This window comes from Colobus angolensis, unplaced genomic scaffold (genome assembly GCF_000951035.1).
Source record: "Colobus angolensis palliatus isolate OR3802 unplaced genomic scaffold, Cang.pa_1.0 Scaffold18, whole genome shotgun sequence".
NCBI classification, from domain to species: Eukaryota; Metazoa; Chordata; class Mammalia; order Primates; family Cercopithecidae; genus Colobus; species Colobus angolensis.
Window position 1 is genome coordinate 2,432,927 of NW_012114932.1, and position 18,347 is coordinate 2,451,273.

Here is an 18,347-nt window from a genome sequence, read left to right on the forward strand (position 1 = left end):
TGAACAAAGGCACATGCCAAACCTCCTGCACTCACCACCAAACTTTTCTTTCCCCAGCCCCCATCATCCAGGCTGTGGCACAGGCATCTCACCTAAAATAGAATTTCTCCAAGAAAAGGCTGAAACGCCCCTCAGTGACTCATCGCCCAGATGGGTGCAGCTATTTCTATCCAGCCTCTTCCAGACAGTGAGGAACCTTGACCGCACCCTCCCCACAGCCCCTCCCAGGCTCAGGCCCAGCATGCAAGGCCTCCTAAGGAGGACACTGGCTGAGGGAGCTTTCTGAGGCCAGCAAGACTTCCTCCTCTCTGCCTCCCCAGGAGTTTCCTGGGAGGAGGCCAACCTAAGCCTCTTCCTCCCTACTGCAAGGCCCCTATCCCCGCCCACTCAGCCTGGGTATACATGAATAGTTCTGCGGCAGACTCCCCTGGCCTCAGTGCCAGTACAATTAGAGCCTTCCTTAGCTGCACACAGTGATGCCTCCTCATCAGGAGGTTGAACCCAGAAGGCTCCCTGTGGCTCCTAGGCCCTCTCAAGCTGGCTCTCCACTAGAATCAGAGGGACTATACTTTTACCAGTGTGACAAGATGCCTTAGCTAGGGTTCTGCTGTCTAACACCTCCAAGATCCTGATCTGGCACATGGGCAGGAGATGTGCAGGCTACCAGCCATGAGCCTCATGTCTCAGGAGCCTTCCTGGGGCTACCCTAAGGTGGACAGCTCTGCCAGACATTAGCTTTGATCAAGCTGACTCTTCTTGCTAGCAAGAAGCCCATCTTGCCATCTCCAAGAACTGGTAGGGACCTCCATGGAAGCCTGTGCACCCTGGCCCAGCGGGGGCCTAGGTGGCAGTAAGGATGGGAAGGCTCAGTGCAGTACAAGGTCAAGAGGTGGTTTAAGAGGTGGGGGAAGCAGGCCGGGCGCGGTGGCTCAAGCCTGTAATCCCAGCACTTTGGGAGGCCGAGACGGGCGGATCACGAGGTCAGGAGATCAAGACCATCCTGGCTAACACGGTGAAACCCTGTCTCTACTAACAATACAAAAAACTAGCCGGGCGAGGTGGCGGGCACCTGTAGTCCCAGCGACTCGGGAGGCTGAGCCAGGAGAATGGCGGGAACCCGGGAGACGGAGCTTGCAGTGAGCTGAGATCCGGCCACTGCACTCCAGCCTGGGCCACAGAGCGAGACTCCGTCTCAAAAAAAAAAAAGAGGTGGGGGAAGCAGAAGCTACAGGAAGCCTTCCTACAGGCTTTTCAGGGAGCCACTGCCACCTGCTCTGCCATGAGTCTGCTAGAGACTTGGAAAGGTAGGACCCTGTAGGTGGGCTCTGTAGCTCTGAGAGGACTTTCTCCCTGAGAAGAGTCTTTCTTAGCTGCTTCCTTACTCAAACTATTCAGTGTGCAGAAGGGCAGCTAAGGTGGTACTGGCCAAGGATCCAGAGGCTTGGGGCCCAAGCTGGAGGCTATATGAACTCTAAGTTGAATGAACAGCTATGATCTGTCTGCAATGGTGACTCCCTGCTAATTCCTCTACTGGGCTCTGGAGCAAGGAGGGCAGTTCTGGGAAGAGCTTCTACATCTTCCCTGCAGGAACACTGGCTACACAGAGTGTCTCAGCCCTCAAGAGTGGGACTCAGACTTGCTTGCCATATCTGGCCCCAAAGGATGCTCACAGGGTGGAGTCTACCTCACAGTCACCTCCATGGCTGTTGGGAAGCTCTGAGAGCCCCCCGAAGTCACAAGTTATCTTCCCACTCCCCTCCTCTCACCTCCCCCAGCAGCAAGGAAAAGGAGGGTTGCAGACGTCACTCAGCCTTCTTCCTGTGGAGAGACCCAGCCCTACCAGGGAGAGCAGGCATTCAGTTGTTTCAGATCACTCACCACTGACATCATGCCTGATGCCACATTCATGCTCTTCATTTTGGTACAAGTTGAAACATCACAGAAACAGCTCATAAAGGAGCCCTCCCTGCAGGAATCTAGAGGTTCCTGGGAGGTCCCCACTGGCCAGTGTGACTATATGCCTTTCTGGGTTATGAGTCACTGACCAGGTCTCAGCAGGAGGAACATACCTTCCCATGCCCCCTGGACAACAAGGACAGGCCAATGTGCAGAAGGGCAGCTAAGGTGGCAGCTGAGAGGGAGGGAGTCAGGCCTGGCCTGGATATTCACACTGGTACAGCAATGGACATGTCGCCTGCCCCATCTAGCATCTTACTGTCAGCTGGCTGACCTCAGGGTTAGGAAGCAGGTACCACAGGGTTCCAGTGGGCAGGGTCACACTGATCCAGAGCTGGACCAGCCAAGGGAGGCCTGTGCCAATCTATCAGAGCCCTGAGGAAGGTCTTGGGAACTTGCCTAGCACCTGAGGTCAGGATCTGGGGAGTGGAGGCTGAAACTAATTGCTCCTGGGGCTAGAAGGCCTCACTGGCTTGGATCTCCATGACAGGGAGAGGCTCCATCCCCTTGCTGATCCCTGGACACATGTGTCTCTCTGCCCTCAATATCTCTCAACTCCTCCCACACTGCTCTGGACAGCCTCCTCTCCCCCGCAACAACAGGACAATCCGGTACACCCTGTAACACACCCCATCCATGACCGGCCATCTCCCCCGCACCCTCCCCATACACATTCCTCTTAGTCCCCAGTCACACTCTCCAGGAGAGGCTGGACCCTTAGACTAGCCTCAACTTCTCCTTAAAACCCCCAGGACCCTTTGGTTCATCCCCGGCTTTCCCTCCTGGCTTCTGCTGCCCTCCCTCCAGGCCCCTTTATCCTGGCTTGCAAGTCCTTGGCCCTCACCTCTTAAACTCCCGCTAAATGACTCCCATGGTCACTCCAGATGACCTGCAACCCCCATGAGGCTGAGCTGCAGACCGCTTCTCAAAGCTCACCGACCGGAATAATTAATCTCTGTACATTGCATTATATGTAAATTTTACCTAAAAAAAAGAAACCTTAAATAAATACTGAACTCTAGTTAATGATACGCTTGGTGAAGTGCTTAGTGGGAAGTATACTGATATCGGCGATGTACTTTTTTTCTTTTTTTGAGACAGGTTCTAGTTCTGAAGTGCAGTGCCATGATCACGGCTCACTGCAACCTCCACCTCCCAGGCTCAAGTGATCCTCCCACCTCAGCCTCCCGAGTAGCTGGGACTACAGGCATGGTGCCACCACACCCAGCTAATTTTTGTATTTTTTTGGTAGAGGCAGGGTTTCACCATGTTACTCAGGCTGGTCTTGAATCCCTGGGCTCAAGCAATCTTCCCACCTTCGCCTCTCAAAGTGCTGGTATTACAGGCATGAGCGACCATGCCTAGCACACTGCAATGTACTTTGACATTCAACAAAAAGATGTATGGATAGATGGACAGACAGAAAAATAAATAGATGGTAGAATGGATATGTGATAAAGCCAGGAGAGGAGGGGTTCATTATAAATCCAGATAGTAGCTTTGTGGGTGTTCCTTGTACAATTCTTTCAACAATTTTGTGGCTTGAAAATGTTCATAACATGACGTTGGGGATAAAAATGAGTTGTTGACCGGGTTGTTCCGTGTTGCTCCACCCAGCAAGGCATCAAGAGCTCCCGTGATGGGCTCTTGGCAGTTGACTCCCCACTACTGCTCAGATATTCTCCCCTCCTGGATCCCTCGGCCCTCCACTTGCTGGCCTTTCTACTCTTCTTTGCTTATCCTTGCCAGCCACCTTTGCTGGGTTCTTCTCAGTGCTGAGGAGCCCAGATCCTGGCACCTCTTCTCTCTGTCCACATCTCTTCTATGGCACTTTAAATGTCATTATATGCTTGTGAATATGAAACAGAAGTCTCCGTCCCAACCTGCCTGCTTCATGCCAGGGTCTTAGATGTGTCAGGCACCTTCAACTTGGTAATGGCCCAAACAGAAAAATACCCTATCTCCATCTCTTACCCTCCACATCCAATCCATTTCTGTCTGTTTAGGGACCCAAACACACCAGGAATCTCTCATGGCTCTTCGCAGTCATCATCGCCACTACCCCAGCCTCAGCCTCAGCCCCTTCTGCCACTCTGGTTCCCAGCGCCCACCCGCTACCCCTACAGGCTGTTCTTCACATAGCAGCTGCCGGGGGGGTGGTGGTGGTGTATATATATGTGTGTGTGTGTATGTGTGTTGTTTTAGTGTATATGTATATATATGCACACACATATACAGTGTTAAAATAAATGCAAAATTGCCATTTTAACCATCTTAAAGTATACAGTTCAGTGGTATTAATAATTCATAATGTGGCCGGGTACGGTGGCTCACGCCTGTAATCCCAGCACTTTGGGAGACCGAGGCGGGTGGATCACGAGGTCAGGAGATTGAGACCATCCTGGCTAACACGGTGAAACCCCGTCTCTGCTAAAAATACAAAAACTTAGCCGGGCGAGGTGGTGGGCGCCTGTAGTCCCAGCTACTCGGGAGGCTGAGGCAGGAGAATGGCATAAACCCGGAAGGCAGAGCTTGCAGTGAGCCAAGATCGCGCCACTGCACTCCAGCCTGGGCGATGAGCAAGACTCCATCTCAAAAAAAAAAAAAAAAAAAATTCATAATGTGTAACCATCACCTCTATTTCCAGAGGGTTTTTAAAATTTGCATTATTTTTGGCCAGACACTGTGGCTCACGCACTTTGGGAGGGTGAGGTGCGTGGATCACTTGAGGTCAGGATTTCGAGACCAGCCTGGCCAATGTGGTTAAACCCCATCTCTACTAAAAATACAAAACTTAGCCGGGCATGGTGGCACATGCCTGTAATCTCAGCTACTTAGGAGGCTGGAGGTGGAGGTTGCAGTGAGCCGAGATTGCGCCACTGCACTCCAGCCTGGGCGACAAAGCAAGACTCCGTCTCAAACGAACAAATAAACAAAAATTTGCATTGTTTTTATTATGGCAAAATATACATAAATTTACTACTTTAACCATTTTTAAGTTAAATTTACTACTTTAACCATTTTTAAGTTAAATGGTACAGGTCGGTGGCAATATATTCATAATGCTGTGCAACCATCACTACCATTCATCTTTGTAATTCTTTCCATCCTGTAAATCTGAAACTGTGCCCATGAAACTCCCCATTCTTCCAGCTCTTTTTTTTTTTTTTTCTGAGATAAAGTCTTGCTCTGTCACCAGGCTGGAGTGCAGTGGCACTATCTCAGCTCACTGCAACCTCCACCTCTCGGGTTCAAGTAATTCCCCTGCGTCAGCCTCCCAAGTAGCTGGGACTACAGGCATGGGCCACCACGCCCGGCTAATTTTTTTTGTATTTTAGTAGAGATGAGGTTTCACCATGTTGGCCAAGCTGGTCTCGATCTCCTGACCTTCTGATCCGCCCACCTCGGCCTCCCAAAGTGCTGGGATTACAGGCGTGAGCCACCGCACCCGGCTCCCCGTTCCTCCAGCTCTTGACAACTACCATTCTACTTTCTGTCTCTGTGACTTTGACTACTCTGACTACCTCATATTTGTCTTTTTGTGACTGGCTTATTTCACTTAGCATAATGTCCTTAAGGTTCGTCCATGTTGTATCATGTGTCAGATTGTCCTTCCTCTTTTAAGGCAGAGTGATATTCCATTGTGTGCATGTATGTATATATATATATTTTTGCTTATTTGTTCATTTGTCAATGGGCTGTTGGTTGTTTTCACATTTTAAGCTATTGTGAAAAATGCTGCCATGAACATGGGTGTACAAATATCTCTTCAAGACCTTCCTTTCAATTCATTTGAGTGTATACCCAGAAGTGGAATTGTTGGATCATATGGTAATTCTATTTATAAGTTTTTGAGGAACTGCTATACTGTTTTCCAGAGTGGCTGTACCATTTTACATTCCCAAAAACAGTGCACAAGGGTTCCAATTTCTCCACATTCTTGCCAACATTTATTTTCTGTTTTTTTTTTATAGCAGCCATCCTTAACAAGTATGAAATGGTATCTCATTGTAGTTTCAATTTGAATTTGTCTAATGATTAGTCATGTTGAATATATTTTCTTTTTTTCTTTTTCTTTTTTGTTTTGAGACAGAGTCTCACTCAGTTGCCCAGGCTAGAGTGCAGCGGTGTGATCTCAGCTCACTGCAACCTCCGCCTCCCGGGTTCAAGCGATTCTCCTTGCCTCAGCCTCCTGAGCAACTGGGATTACAGGTGCCCACCACCACACCCAGCCAACTTTTTGTATTTTTAGTAGAGATGGAGTTTCACCATGTTGGCCAGTCTCAAACTCCTGACCTCAGGTGATCCACCCGCCTCGGCCACCCAAAGTGCTGGGAATACAGGCATGAGCCACCACAGCCAACCTATGTTGAGTATCTTTTGGGAGGTTATCGATCATTTGTGTATCTTCCTTGGAGAAATGTTTCTTCAAGTCCTGTGCCCATTTTGTTTTTCAGAGATAGGGTCTAGCTATCTGCCTAGGCTGGTCTCAAACTCCTAGGCTCAAGATGTCCTCCTGCCTTAGCCTCTCAAGTAGCTGGTACTACAGGTGTGTGTCACCACACCTGACTCCTCTTTGCCCCACACCCTTTGTTTTTTAGACACAGTCTGGCTCTACCACCCAGTAGTGCAATCTTGATTCACTGCAACCTCTGCCTCCTGTGCTCAAGCGATTCTCCTGCCTCAGCCACCTGAGTAGCTGGGACCACAGGTGCCCACCACCATGCCCAGCTAATGTTTGTATTTTTAGTAGAGATGGGGCTTCGCCGTGTTGCCCAAGCTGGTCCCAAACTCCTGAGGTCAGGCGATCCACCTGCCTCAGCCTCCCAAAGTCCTGGGATTACAGGCATGAGCCACTGTGTCTGGCCTCTTTACCCACTTTTAACTGGATTTTTGTTAGTTTGTTTATTTTTGTTGTTGAGTTGTAGGACTTCTCCGTATATTCTGGATATCAATCCCTTATCAAATACATAATTAGCAAGTATTTTTTCCCATTCTGTGGGTTGCCTTTTTACTCTGTTGATAGTGCCTTCAGATGTAAAAAATTCTAAAATTTTCATGAAGTCTAATTTGTCTATTTTTTCTTTTGTTGCCTGTGCTGTTGGTGTCATACCCAAGAAATCACTGCCAAATCCAACATTGTGAAGCTTATCCCCTATGTTGTCTTCTAAGAGTTTTATAGTTTTAGCTCTTATGTTTAGGTATTCGATCTATTTTGAGTTAATTTTTGTATATGATGTAAGGAAAAGGTCCAACTTCATTTTTTTGCATGTAGATATCCAGTTTTCCCAACACCATTTGTTGAAAAGATTGTTCTTTCCCTACTGAATGGTCTTGGCACTCTTATCAAAAATCATCTGACCATATATGTGAGGGTTTATTTCTGGGCTATGTATTCTACTCCATTGGTCTCCATATATATGTCTCTCTTTATGCCAGTACCATACTGTTTTGATTAGTGTAACTTTGTAGTAAGTTTTGAAATCAGGAAGTATGAGTTCTTCAGCTTTCTTCTTCTTTTTCACAATTGTTTTGGCTATTTGAAGGGCCCTTGAGATTGCATCAGAGGGGTGTTTTAAACACACATCTGACCTTCCTACTTCCACCTTCCCAAACCTTGGGACTGCATCAGGAGACACCAGCAATCCCAGCAGGACCTGCATGCCTTCTGGTCCTGTCCTGTGGTACAGCTGTCCTGGACCTTTGCTCCCGAGCCCTCACATGGACCAAGCACCTCCCCTCAGGCCTCCTCTTTTCCAACTGCCTCCTGTCCAGCAGTTCTGACATTCTACAGCCTAATGCTCACTCTTTGGAGAAGCCCCCAATAATTTTTTTTTCTTTTTTTTTGAGACAGGGTCTTACTCTGTCGCCTGGGCTGGAGGGCAGTGGCATGATCATTGGCTCATGCAGCCTAGACCTTCCCAGGTTCAGGTGATCTTCTCATCTCAGCCTCCCAAATACTATAGAGATGGGGTTTCACCATGTTGTTGCCCAGACTAGTCTTGAACTCCTGGGCTCAAGCGATTTGCCCACCTTGGCTGCTCAAAGTGTTGGGATTACAGGTGTGAGCCACCATGCCCAGCTACTCCCAGGAATCTTGTCTCAGCATCGTACCAACAGCACCCCCCACAACCTTCCCCTCCTTGACCCCAGATGTGATTGTGTGTTTGCTTGTGTGGTTCTTGGTGGCAGTGGTGCCTCCTGCACTGGCCTGAAGGTTTCACAGAGCTGAGTAGCACATCTGTTTCATTTCTACTGGTTTCTCCAGTGTCTGGGACAGTTCCCGACTATCAGTAGGACTGAAAAGCACTGTGGAGGGAGGCAAGGACAGGAAGAAGGGAGAGGGCTGCCCTCTGACTCAGTAGGTTAAGCATGCCTGTCCAGGCCAAAGGCTGAGCAAAATAAAGAGTAGAAGCAGCAAAACCAACAGGTTACCAGCCAGCAACTGGGAACTTTACCAAGATTTCCTGTTCCCTGCCTCTTCCTGCCTCTGGCTGTCTTTCCATCACCTCCTTTTCCTGCCTCCCCTTCTTGTGCCTTCTTCCCCTTCTTCCCACTCCTACTTTATTTATGGATTTCTCTTTTTCTCTACCATTTTTACTGCATTTTCTTTTTATTCTGTTTCATTTGCCCTTAGATATGAAAACAAGTGTTTTAGGAGTAAAATTTCATATTTTCAGATCTGAATTAATTTTACATTCATTCTTAGTTTAACTTATGGCCCTCTTCCATAACTAAAAGGTAGAATTCCATGCCTGTTGTCTCCTCATGGCCCCAGTGGCTCTGGCCTCCACCCTGCATGATCCAAGCAAGTAAGCAGGCCAAAGGTCCTGTCTTCGGGGAACATGGACCACCTCAGGGCATGTACTAAGCAATAGGGCTGGCTGCTCCAGAGTGACTGAAGTTTGGAGAGCATTTCTCTATTGACTTGGAGACTGTTTAGGTCAAAGTGGCTACTCTAAAGCAAATTGCCCAAGGACTAGCTATTCGGTGGGAGAAAGGCCTCCTGGAGAGCCTACCACCTAGAGATCCACTTCCATTTTGTTTGGAGGTGAGCACTGGAAGGCTGGGCAGACACACCCCTGGGCCCAGGAAAGAGGAAGACACCTTTACCTCCCCTCAGTACACTGCTGGTCCCATATCCTGAAACCTGCTCCTCATTCCTCTCCGGCCCAGGCAGCAGTGTGACCAGAAGGGAGCAGAGGGAATGAGACAAGGCTGCTGGCTGCAGCAAAGGGATCTGTGCTGAACTCACAGCACCACCCCCAAGCCATCTGGTGCCCTGGCCCTTGCCGGAAAGCAGTAGGATGCAGGCAGGAGAGAGAGAGGCTCAGAGTCCCTGCATTTTCTCCCTCCCTTCTCCACGCCGCCCACCCTGGGATACTGCGTAGGCTCATGGCTTGCCATTGGGTAAGCAGTAGGGGATGGTATGGGTTAAACATCCTTGGCTTGGCCTCAGCAAAGTCCAGACCTTGGAATGGGTGAGCGAAGACCATGCTTACTCCTCTGTAGTTTTCCTAGAGAGGCTTATAAGTAATTCTGACTAGAGCAAGGGTGGTGGGAGGCAGATGGACCACCTTGGCCTGGAAGGCTGGGGATGGGGTGGCAGCTCTGCTGCTCCCCACAGGGGCAGAGCGTGGGCCCCTTCACTCTAGATGGTGCTCTGGGAGGATTCAGCTGATCAGACTGGAGGCTCGGGCATGCAGGCAACCCTGCCTCTGTACCACACTCACTCCTGGGATGCCGCTCTGAGGATGAGGACAGACTGGCATCTGGAGGAGCTCCAGGCTAGGATGTGCTTCTGGGGCTGCTCTGAGTGGGGTCTGGAAGCCCCTGAGAGGCCTAAAGAAGCAGGCTGTGCCTGCCCCAGGCCACGGTTCATATTCCCCAGCAACTCACTCCCATCCCTACTGCCCACCCCAACTGCACCTTCCCATCTTCTACTTAGCAGGCTCAGGCCCATGCCTTGTCTCCCCCTCCCAGCTGTCGGAATAGAAGCCTAATAAGGGCAACACGGGCCACCCTTCTGGTGCAGAAAGGGGTTCCGGGCCTACGTGTAAGTCACTAAAGAATGGAGAGGTGAACTCACAGGCCTGAGCAGGCATGGGCATTAGCAAAGCCACCGACGCCAATCCCTGGATTCCTGCTTTTCCTTCAGAGAAATTTGACATTCAGGAAATTCAAGTACTTGTCCAAAACCCCACATCTATAGAGAGAAAAGGAGAATGGTCTTCCTGCCTTCTCCTCATCAGTGAGGACTGAATGCTAACACCTCTAGCCCCCTGGCATCAGTGCATTGTCAGAGGGAGGATCTCTTGTGAGTAGTGAGAAATGTTCAGGCCTCAAACAGAAACACCCAGTCTTTCTCTGTGGTTTCGGACAAGTTAAATTACTCACTTACCCTGAGCTACCAGGACTGGGGAAATCCAGAAAGAAATGGCCTCCACCAAGAAGAGTATCTGGGACTGCCCTATTTGTTCTGAACCAGCTTCAGCCTGAGCAAAATGGACTATGAATGGGGAAAATGAGGCTGCATATCCCTGGGGGAAAGCTGGAGACCAAGCCACTGGTCTAGGTCCACAGCTCTTTTGCTCCAGAATAACCCAGAATAAGCCAAGACTTCTTAAGACTCAGTCTCCTCATCTGTAAACAGGGACTGTGCTCTGAGCTTCTTCCCCAATTTCCATGCAGTCTCAACATGCTCCAGGCTCTCAGAAACCCACCAAACTACATGGGCAGGCCTCTTCCTCTCTGCTGGATGGGCAGAATGGTGAGTACCATGTCAGTCTGTATGAGTATAGTAGCCCTCCAGCAGCCTAGGGCTGATAGGGGAAACTTGGGTCCGCTGTCCAGAAAAACAGTGATTCCAGATCTCAGACACTGCTTCTAGCCAAATGGGGCTAACTGTGTGTGATTCCCATCTCCAGACCTGGTCTGCTGTTTCTGCAGCATTCAGCTAAAGTAATAACTCTGACTGATGCCATCATACACAGAAACAAAAACACCAAGTCCTGGTGACCACTGCCCAGTGGGGCCAAGTTCTTCCCCCTCCTTTCTGTGCATTTGTCCTCATGCAGCCATTCGGCACAACTGTTCAATCACACTCCAGATCTATGCAGCAGCTTGAGTTCCACACCAGCCAGTGAGTCTCTATTAGTGACACACATGAACAAAGTTCCATTTTCTGTGGTCACATTTCAAAGTTCCCAGCAGTTTCACTAGTGGTCATGGAGAGTCCCTGAAAGCCTCCATGTCACTTGTGTGGCCCACATCCTTCTCTGGGACTGCTATATCCCTCTGTCCACTGGAAAGTTGAGGAACAATGCATCCTGCCGACATGCCCTGGACACAGCACCCAGGCTGCCGGACCTCCTCAACCAGGCTCAGAGTGACTACACTAGCAGCTCCAGGCACACTCCCCAGTCCACACAGGGTCCCCAGGACACTCTCCAGTGGCCAGTGTCTGCAGTGCATCTGCGCTGGGACTGGCAGTACCCCTATCTTTTTCTACTCTGATTGGGCCACTCTGGGAAGTGAGGAACTGAAAAAGAAAGTGAGTACTGTAGCTGAGTTTCCTGGAAAAAGTCACTCTCTCTGACCCCCTGTCACCCAGACACCTAACTTCAGAATCAGCCCCTTACACATGCCCAGAACCTCAGACCAGGCAGGAGTTCAGCCCACAGACACCAGGGCACTCCCAGCCTTCTTGGCTGACATAACATCAAGTTAGAAGTGGCCAGGACAGGCCGGGGGCGGTGGCTCAAGCCTGTAATCCCAGCACTTTGGGAGGCCAAGACGGGCGGATCACGAGGTCAGGAGATCGAGACCATCCTGGCTAACACGGTGAAACCCCGTCTCTACTAAAAAATACAAAAAACTAGCCGGGCGAGGTGGCGGGCGCCTGTAGTCCCAGCTACTCGGGAGGCTGAGGCAGGAGAATGGCGTAAACCCGGGAGGCAGAGCTTGCAGTGAGCTGAGATCCGGCCACTGTACTCCAGCCTGGGCGACAGAGCCAGACTCCGCCTCAAAAAAAAAAAAAAAAGAAGTGGCCAGGACAGATGTAGTCTGACTAGAACAGATCTAACAGTAGGTGTGTGAGCAAAGCGTGCAAACCTGTTTTCTCATCACATGGAAGCATGACCAGGAAGGTGAACCTGCTCTTAGCAAAGTGACGAAGAACAACTGCACTGGTTCGAGAATTATGCTTTGCCACCCCTCGGGAAGATGTACCAAGGATTATTTTTCCTTGACAAGGACAACACTGAAAGCCAACTCTGGAGAAGTGAAGGTTCTACCTGAAAATCCCAGCACAAAAGGGTATTCACCACGTGTGAACTTGGAGAAGGGACCAGGTCAGCAGTTCCCAAACTGGGTGCCATGGAACAGCAGCTCCCAAGATGTTCTGTGAAAGCAAGTCTGGGAAAGGCTGCCAACCACAGTCCTGTCCTGGAACTCTGTGGTGCCCCTCAGGACACTGAAAGTAAAGAAACATTTCATTTGTCCGGCCCAGCATTTGTTTGAAGTATTTGGCTGAGACCCACCCTTCACAAAACACTATGGATCTGCAGTAAGTGTGAGGCCCCATCTTCTCCTGGCCCTGAGCCTCAGCTTCCTCCCAGCACAATGAGGCAGATGAACTGAGTGTCTCCAAGGTCTTCCTACTCTGCTGTTTTTCCAGGCACAGCCAAAGACTGGCTCCCTTCCCACCTCACTGAAGGTCCTGGGCTTGGACAGCCTACAGGCAGGGGCCATGGTTTGGTGAGGAATGGGATGCCCGCCAGGAGCCTGGGGCCACCATGTGTGACTCTTCCTTATCCCCACCCACCTCACCTGGAGTTGTCCAGGTGCTGTGCTGCATCTCAAGGGAGCTGGAACCCAAAGGGGCAAGGCCAGCATGAGGAGGGGATGTCCCATAGTGGTACAGTCCACCTGCCAAGCCTCCCTGTTCCAGTGAGGGGCTTCTGGCTTCTCACTGGCAGAAACACACAGGTGAGCTTCCCTGGCCTTAATCGTATTGTTCTAAATTCTGAACAGCAAGCACTTACCTAACTGAACAGTGCAGGATGGCCTGTTTCTAATCACAGATGCAATAATCACGAGTGTGCACGCCTCCTCAGGAAGCCCCCACACTCCAGGAGCGACTCCAAAGGCACTGAGTCATCTCCCCACACCGACGGCTCCTTCCTCAGAATCTCACACTTACCTCTCACAAACCACACGTCCCACACCCACAGCACCTCATGGCATATATAGACCCTGACCTGTGAACAATTATTCTCACTCAGCCCCCTCCCACATGGTCCAAACAGCTCCAGCTGCTGTTAATTCCAGAGGCAGCCATGCCCGTGCCTGCAGCCAGCCTCTCTCCATTTTATCCAAAAACAGATCCTTGTGGGGAGAAACAGAGGCTTCCACTCCCAGAGGAGTAGGAGGAAATCAGCAGACCTACTCTGTTCATTTTAAAGCGACGGCCTCGACTCACTTGGTGAGACATCCCACAGTCATTGAAAGCATACTGAACAAAGCCAGGCTGGGGCTGTGGACCCAGAGTCCTCTTGTCCTCTTGGGTGAAAAAGAAGCCAAACTCACAGAAATGCTCTTACAGTGGCCCCTTGGCGAGTGTGGGACACTGTCATCCTTGGTGAATGCTTGGTTCCCAGCCTGGTTCTTTACCCCAAGGTCATTTCTTTAGGGATGGGGTAGCTGCCCCACCACCTCAGGTCCCCAGCTGACTAGAACTAAAGCCCAGAAGAGGTGCTTCCCAGAGCAGTTTCCTGCCTCCCATGAAACCTTTCTCCCCTCACCAGCATCCCCCTCTAGAGACTGTTGTCAAAGAGAGAGGCCTTCTGGCCTAGGTCAGGGAAATTTGCCTCCCTCTGTATCCTATAGCTGCTCATGGCCCACTCCAAATGAATTCCATTGGGAAAAATTGTTCATAAGAACAATTTGGTCCTCACGAAGGCCATTTTTCCAGACTTGGACCAGGTTAGAAAGTATCTTCTACTCTCAGACTCTGCCCAAGCTTTCAGGAGATGCAGAAATCCCTTGGGAGATCTGGGGCCAGGCCCTGTTCTTTGCTGCCACATCTTGGAACCAGGACACATCCCCGCAGGAGGACACAGATGCTGGCGATTAAGGGAAATGACCAGGAAAAGAGTTGGTGAAAGAGGGGAAGGAAACCAGGGGAGGCATGCTAATGAGGTGGCAGGTGAGTGGGGAGCCGGCGCAGAGGTGGTTACCTGGGTGAGATGAGGGTTAGGGTTGAACCCACACTGGTTGCAGACCTTGTTGTGACACTGGGTGCAGGTGTTGAAGTTTGGCTGGCTGGGGGTCGACGTGAGGTCCGAAGTCTTGCATATGGGACATAGCGTGCTGCTGGGAAGCGGAGCGATCTGAGGGACGGAGTAGGGTGATGTGGGGGTGCTGCCTCTGTCCGGTGACACTGAGGGGGACCGCCCTGATCTCTGCGTCCTGCTGTCTACCTGCAGTGTCCTGCGGGGACCATCAGCCTCCTGGCCTGCTGGTCCCTGTGCCCCTGTCTCCCGGGGGCTCTCTTGGCCAGGAGTGGTAGCAGAAGCTTGTTTCAGAGCTGGGGAAGCTGCTCTCTGGCTACCCAGGGGTTCCTTGGGGTCCAGTCTCCGGGAAGTGCTGAAATGACATTGAAAATGACTGTTAGAGATACATCTTAGAGAATCAGCTTGCAGAGGTCTCTACCAAGCTAGGTGACCCTGACAAGCCCCATCACCACCCTCCTCCTCCTGCCCAGAAGAATCATCATGGCCCTCATTTGCTGTGTCCTGTGCTGAGCCTTGACAAGCATCTCCAACTTGAACCCTTGGCACCAGGGCATGAGGCAGGATCAGAACATGTCCTCTCACATTCTGATAAAGTACAGACTCTGATTCAGTAGATCTGAGTAGGGTCTGCATTGTAAGAAGCTCTAAGGTGATGCCAATACTCTGGTCTGAGGCCCATGCTTTGAGTACCAAGATTCTAAACCTACACATTAGAAATACCTGGATAGGTCAGGTGTGGTGGCTCAAGCCTGTAATCCCAGCACTTTGGCAGGCCGAGGCAGACAGATCACTTGAGGTCAGGAGTTCAAGACCAGCCTGGCCAACATGGTGAAACTCGATCTCTACTAAACTTACTAGCCGGGCTTGGTGGTGACACCTGTAATCCCAGCTACATGGGAGGCTGAGGCGGGAGAATCACTTGAACTCGGGAGGCAGAGGTTGCAGTGAGCAAAGATCATGCCACCGCACTCCAGCCTGGGCAAGAGAGTGAGACCCTGTCTTCAAAAAAAAAAAAAAAAAAAAAGAGGGCCAGGCACGGTGGCTCATGCCTGGAATCCCAGCACTTTGGGAGGCTGAGGCATGCGGATCAAGAGGTCAGGAGATCAAGACCATCCTGGCTAACACAGTGAAACCCCGTCTCTACTAAAAATACAAAAAATTAGCCAGGTGTCGTGGCGGGCGCCTGTAGTCCCAGCTACTTGGGAGGCTAAGGCAGAAGAATGGCGTGAACCCAGGAGGTGGAGCTTGCAGTGAGCCGAGATAGTGCCACTGCACTCCAGCCTGGGCTACAGAGTGAGACTCTGTTTCAAATAATAATAATAATAATAATAAAGAAATAGCTAGGGTGATTTTTTAAATTCTGACTCCCAGACTGCACCCCAGTCGAATTACATAAAAATCTGTGGAGGCAGGACCCTGGCATTAGTATTTTTTCTTCCCTAGGTGATTCCAACATGAGCCCAAGTTACTATACTGAGATACTATACTGGCCGATCTGTTATATCCTGCCTTGAACCCCTTCAGAGGCTGAAGCTAGATCGCTGGGGATGGGGGATACTGCAATGCCTAGTTAATGCCATCTCCTGTACCAGGGGCCTGCTTCTACACAAAGGAGCCTTCCTTCTGGTAGCCCTCTGGCAAGCCTGATGCCAGACTAAATCTACCAAGATGGGATAGAGTGTTACTTTTCCACTAGTGTGAAGTTGGGTGGGGTTGGAGTTCCAGGATCCAGCCTTGAGGAACCACTGAGTGAGATCCAATGCGTCTAACCCTCACCTCCATCCCAATCTGGCTGCAGAGGAGCCAGCAGTGTTGGGTAGTTCCATGAGGTAGAATGCAAATTGTCAGGCTAAAAGTCAATCATATATTCCTTCTCCTCTGACCCAACTTAAGTTCATCTCTGCAATTTTCCTCTTTTCCAGTTTGAAAGAGGATGAGCACAAAAAGCCAAAGGCAATGCTTTATACTGCTTCCCTGAAATTCTCTTCCTGCTTTAGTCTGTACTCATTGGGGTGAATGCCGACACTCAGGAAACAGGGCTGACTTGCTGAGAGCAGTGTGGAGGCCCAGCCTGTGCAGGAGACTGCCCTGGTAGCTTCTGCCTCAGTGCCCCAGGGTCTGACTGACAGGAGAAGATTCTAACTTTGCTGCCCCCATCTGAAGGCCATCTGCTTGCCAAAAAGAGTTAAGAGCCAACTGGTAGGGCATCTTAGGACAAGCCATTTCAGGGGGAAGATGAGGAGCCCGCCTGGGGACACTGACCCCAAGATACTTTGCAGTCCTTCCTCCCTTCTGAGGAACTGGCGGGTAGCGAAACATATCCTTGATCTAATAAAGACTCTCCTAAAAAACAGAAACACTATTACAGTGTTTAACATTCCTGTCATCAACCATCAAAAGCATAGACCTAACCATCCAGTCACAGACCCACCAATTTCTTCTTCAGCAAGACAACCAGAGTTTGAGTCCAACCCCTCAGGGCCATCTTTGCCACCAGCTATGAAGCCTAGCATGGTGGTGGCCATAGCATCTGTGGCCCACACTGGGAACCTGGGCTTCTCTGGGCCCTTTCAGTATACTAATTTCTAGGTATCCTAAAGAAATATTTCCCACTTGTCCAAATTAAGTTTCATTTTTTACTTAAATTATTTGGGACTGGAGTTTAAAGGCAGCCCTTGAAAGCAAATCAGAAGATATCGAGAGCCTTTTATAAACATGTGAATGGGCTGTGGCCCCCACCCCTCTCCAGGGTGTGCAAGCCTTCTGAGAAATGTAGCCACTTCTCTTTTTTTTTTTTTTTTTTTTTTTTGAGACGGAGTCTCGCTCTGTCGCCGGAGCTGGAGTGCAGTGGCCGGATCTCAGCTCACTGCAAGCTCCACCTCCCAGGTTTACGCCATTCTCCTGCCTCAGCCTCCCGAGTAGCTGGGACTACAGGCGCCCGCCACCACGCCCAGCTAGATTTTTGTATTTTTTAGTAGAGACGGGGTTTCACCGTGTTAGCCAGGATGGTCTCGATCTCCTGACCTCGTGATCCGCCCGTCTTGGCCTCCCAAAGTGCTGGGATTACAGGCTTGAGCCACCGTGCCCGGCCTAAATGTAGCCACTTCTATTGTATTTGTGTTGCCCAATAAGTAGCAGGCAATCTATATACACAGCGACTTTTTAAATCAATGTTGTATCAGAGTGTAGTCTTGCTGGAGACATTTTTTGTGAAGATTAGGGTTCTAAACTCAGCCGTGGTGACACTGAATAAACAAACAATCTTCTGCACCCAGCAAAGTCTGCATGCGAGGGCAATGTTCCTGGCATTGAAGTGTGCCCACACGCCTCATGGTAGCCATCGTGACACCTGGAGATCGCAATATATGCCCATGGTCTTTGTACCCTCCTGTCTTCCTAGATGCTTCCTTATACCCTCTCCTTGATCTTCAAGCTTCCAAACACCTCCTTCTGTCTCTTAACTGCCACTGATGACCTGCTGACCATCTCACAAAGAAAGTAGGACCCACCAGAAGAAACCTGCACAACTTCAGCCTCCCTACTCCTGTTCTCCAGTGTTCACCTGCCTCCTGATCCCAAGGCCCACTTCTCACCATCACAAATTCTCCCCTCTCCTTCATCATTCATTTCCTCCTCTCTATTGGATCATTTCAATTATCATACAAACAAGCTTCTCCCATCCTAAAAAACAAAAAAGTAGAAGCAGCAGCACTTTACTCCACTAATCCTTCAGCCACTGCCCCATTTCTCTCCTCTTCTTTACAGCAAAACTCCTTAAAATAATTATCTCCACTTGCCTGACAAGGTGACTTGCACCTGTAACCCCAACTTGGGAGACTGAGGCAGGAGGATCTCTTGAGCCCAGGAGATCAAGGTTACAATGAGCTAGGACGATGCCACTGCGCTCCAGCCTGAGTGACAGAGCAAGACTCTGTCTCTAAAATAAATAATAAAAGAACTGCCTCCACTCACTACCTCCCACTCCTCTCCTCTCTCCCTCTCAACCCACCCCTCCAACCTGGCTTTTGCCCATCACTCCACAGACATTTCTCAGGTCACAGACAGTAGAGACCTCCACATCGTCAAATCCGACAG

General features: G+C 50.2%; 1 protein-coding gene across 1 annotated transcript in view; it reads right to left on the minus strand.

Moving 5' to 3' along the window:
- The window catches only part of BSN (bassoon presynaptic cytomatrix protein), a 49,119-nt gene extending 33,041 nt beyond the window's left edge, over window positions 1-16,078 (minus strand). Inside the window, exons 1-2 of the mRNA XM_011939309.1 lie at window positions 16,029-16,078; window positions 14,196-14,604 (exon numbers count right to left, since the gene is read on the minus strand). Of these exons, the coding sequence (XP_011794699.1) occupies window positions 14,196-14,604; window positions 16,029-16,078 (459 nt within the window). The remainder of the gene's footprint in view (window positions 1-14,195; window positions 14,605-16,028) is intronic.
- Window positions 16,079-18,347: the final 2,269 nt, after the last annotated feature.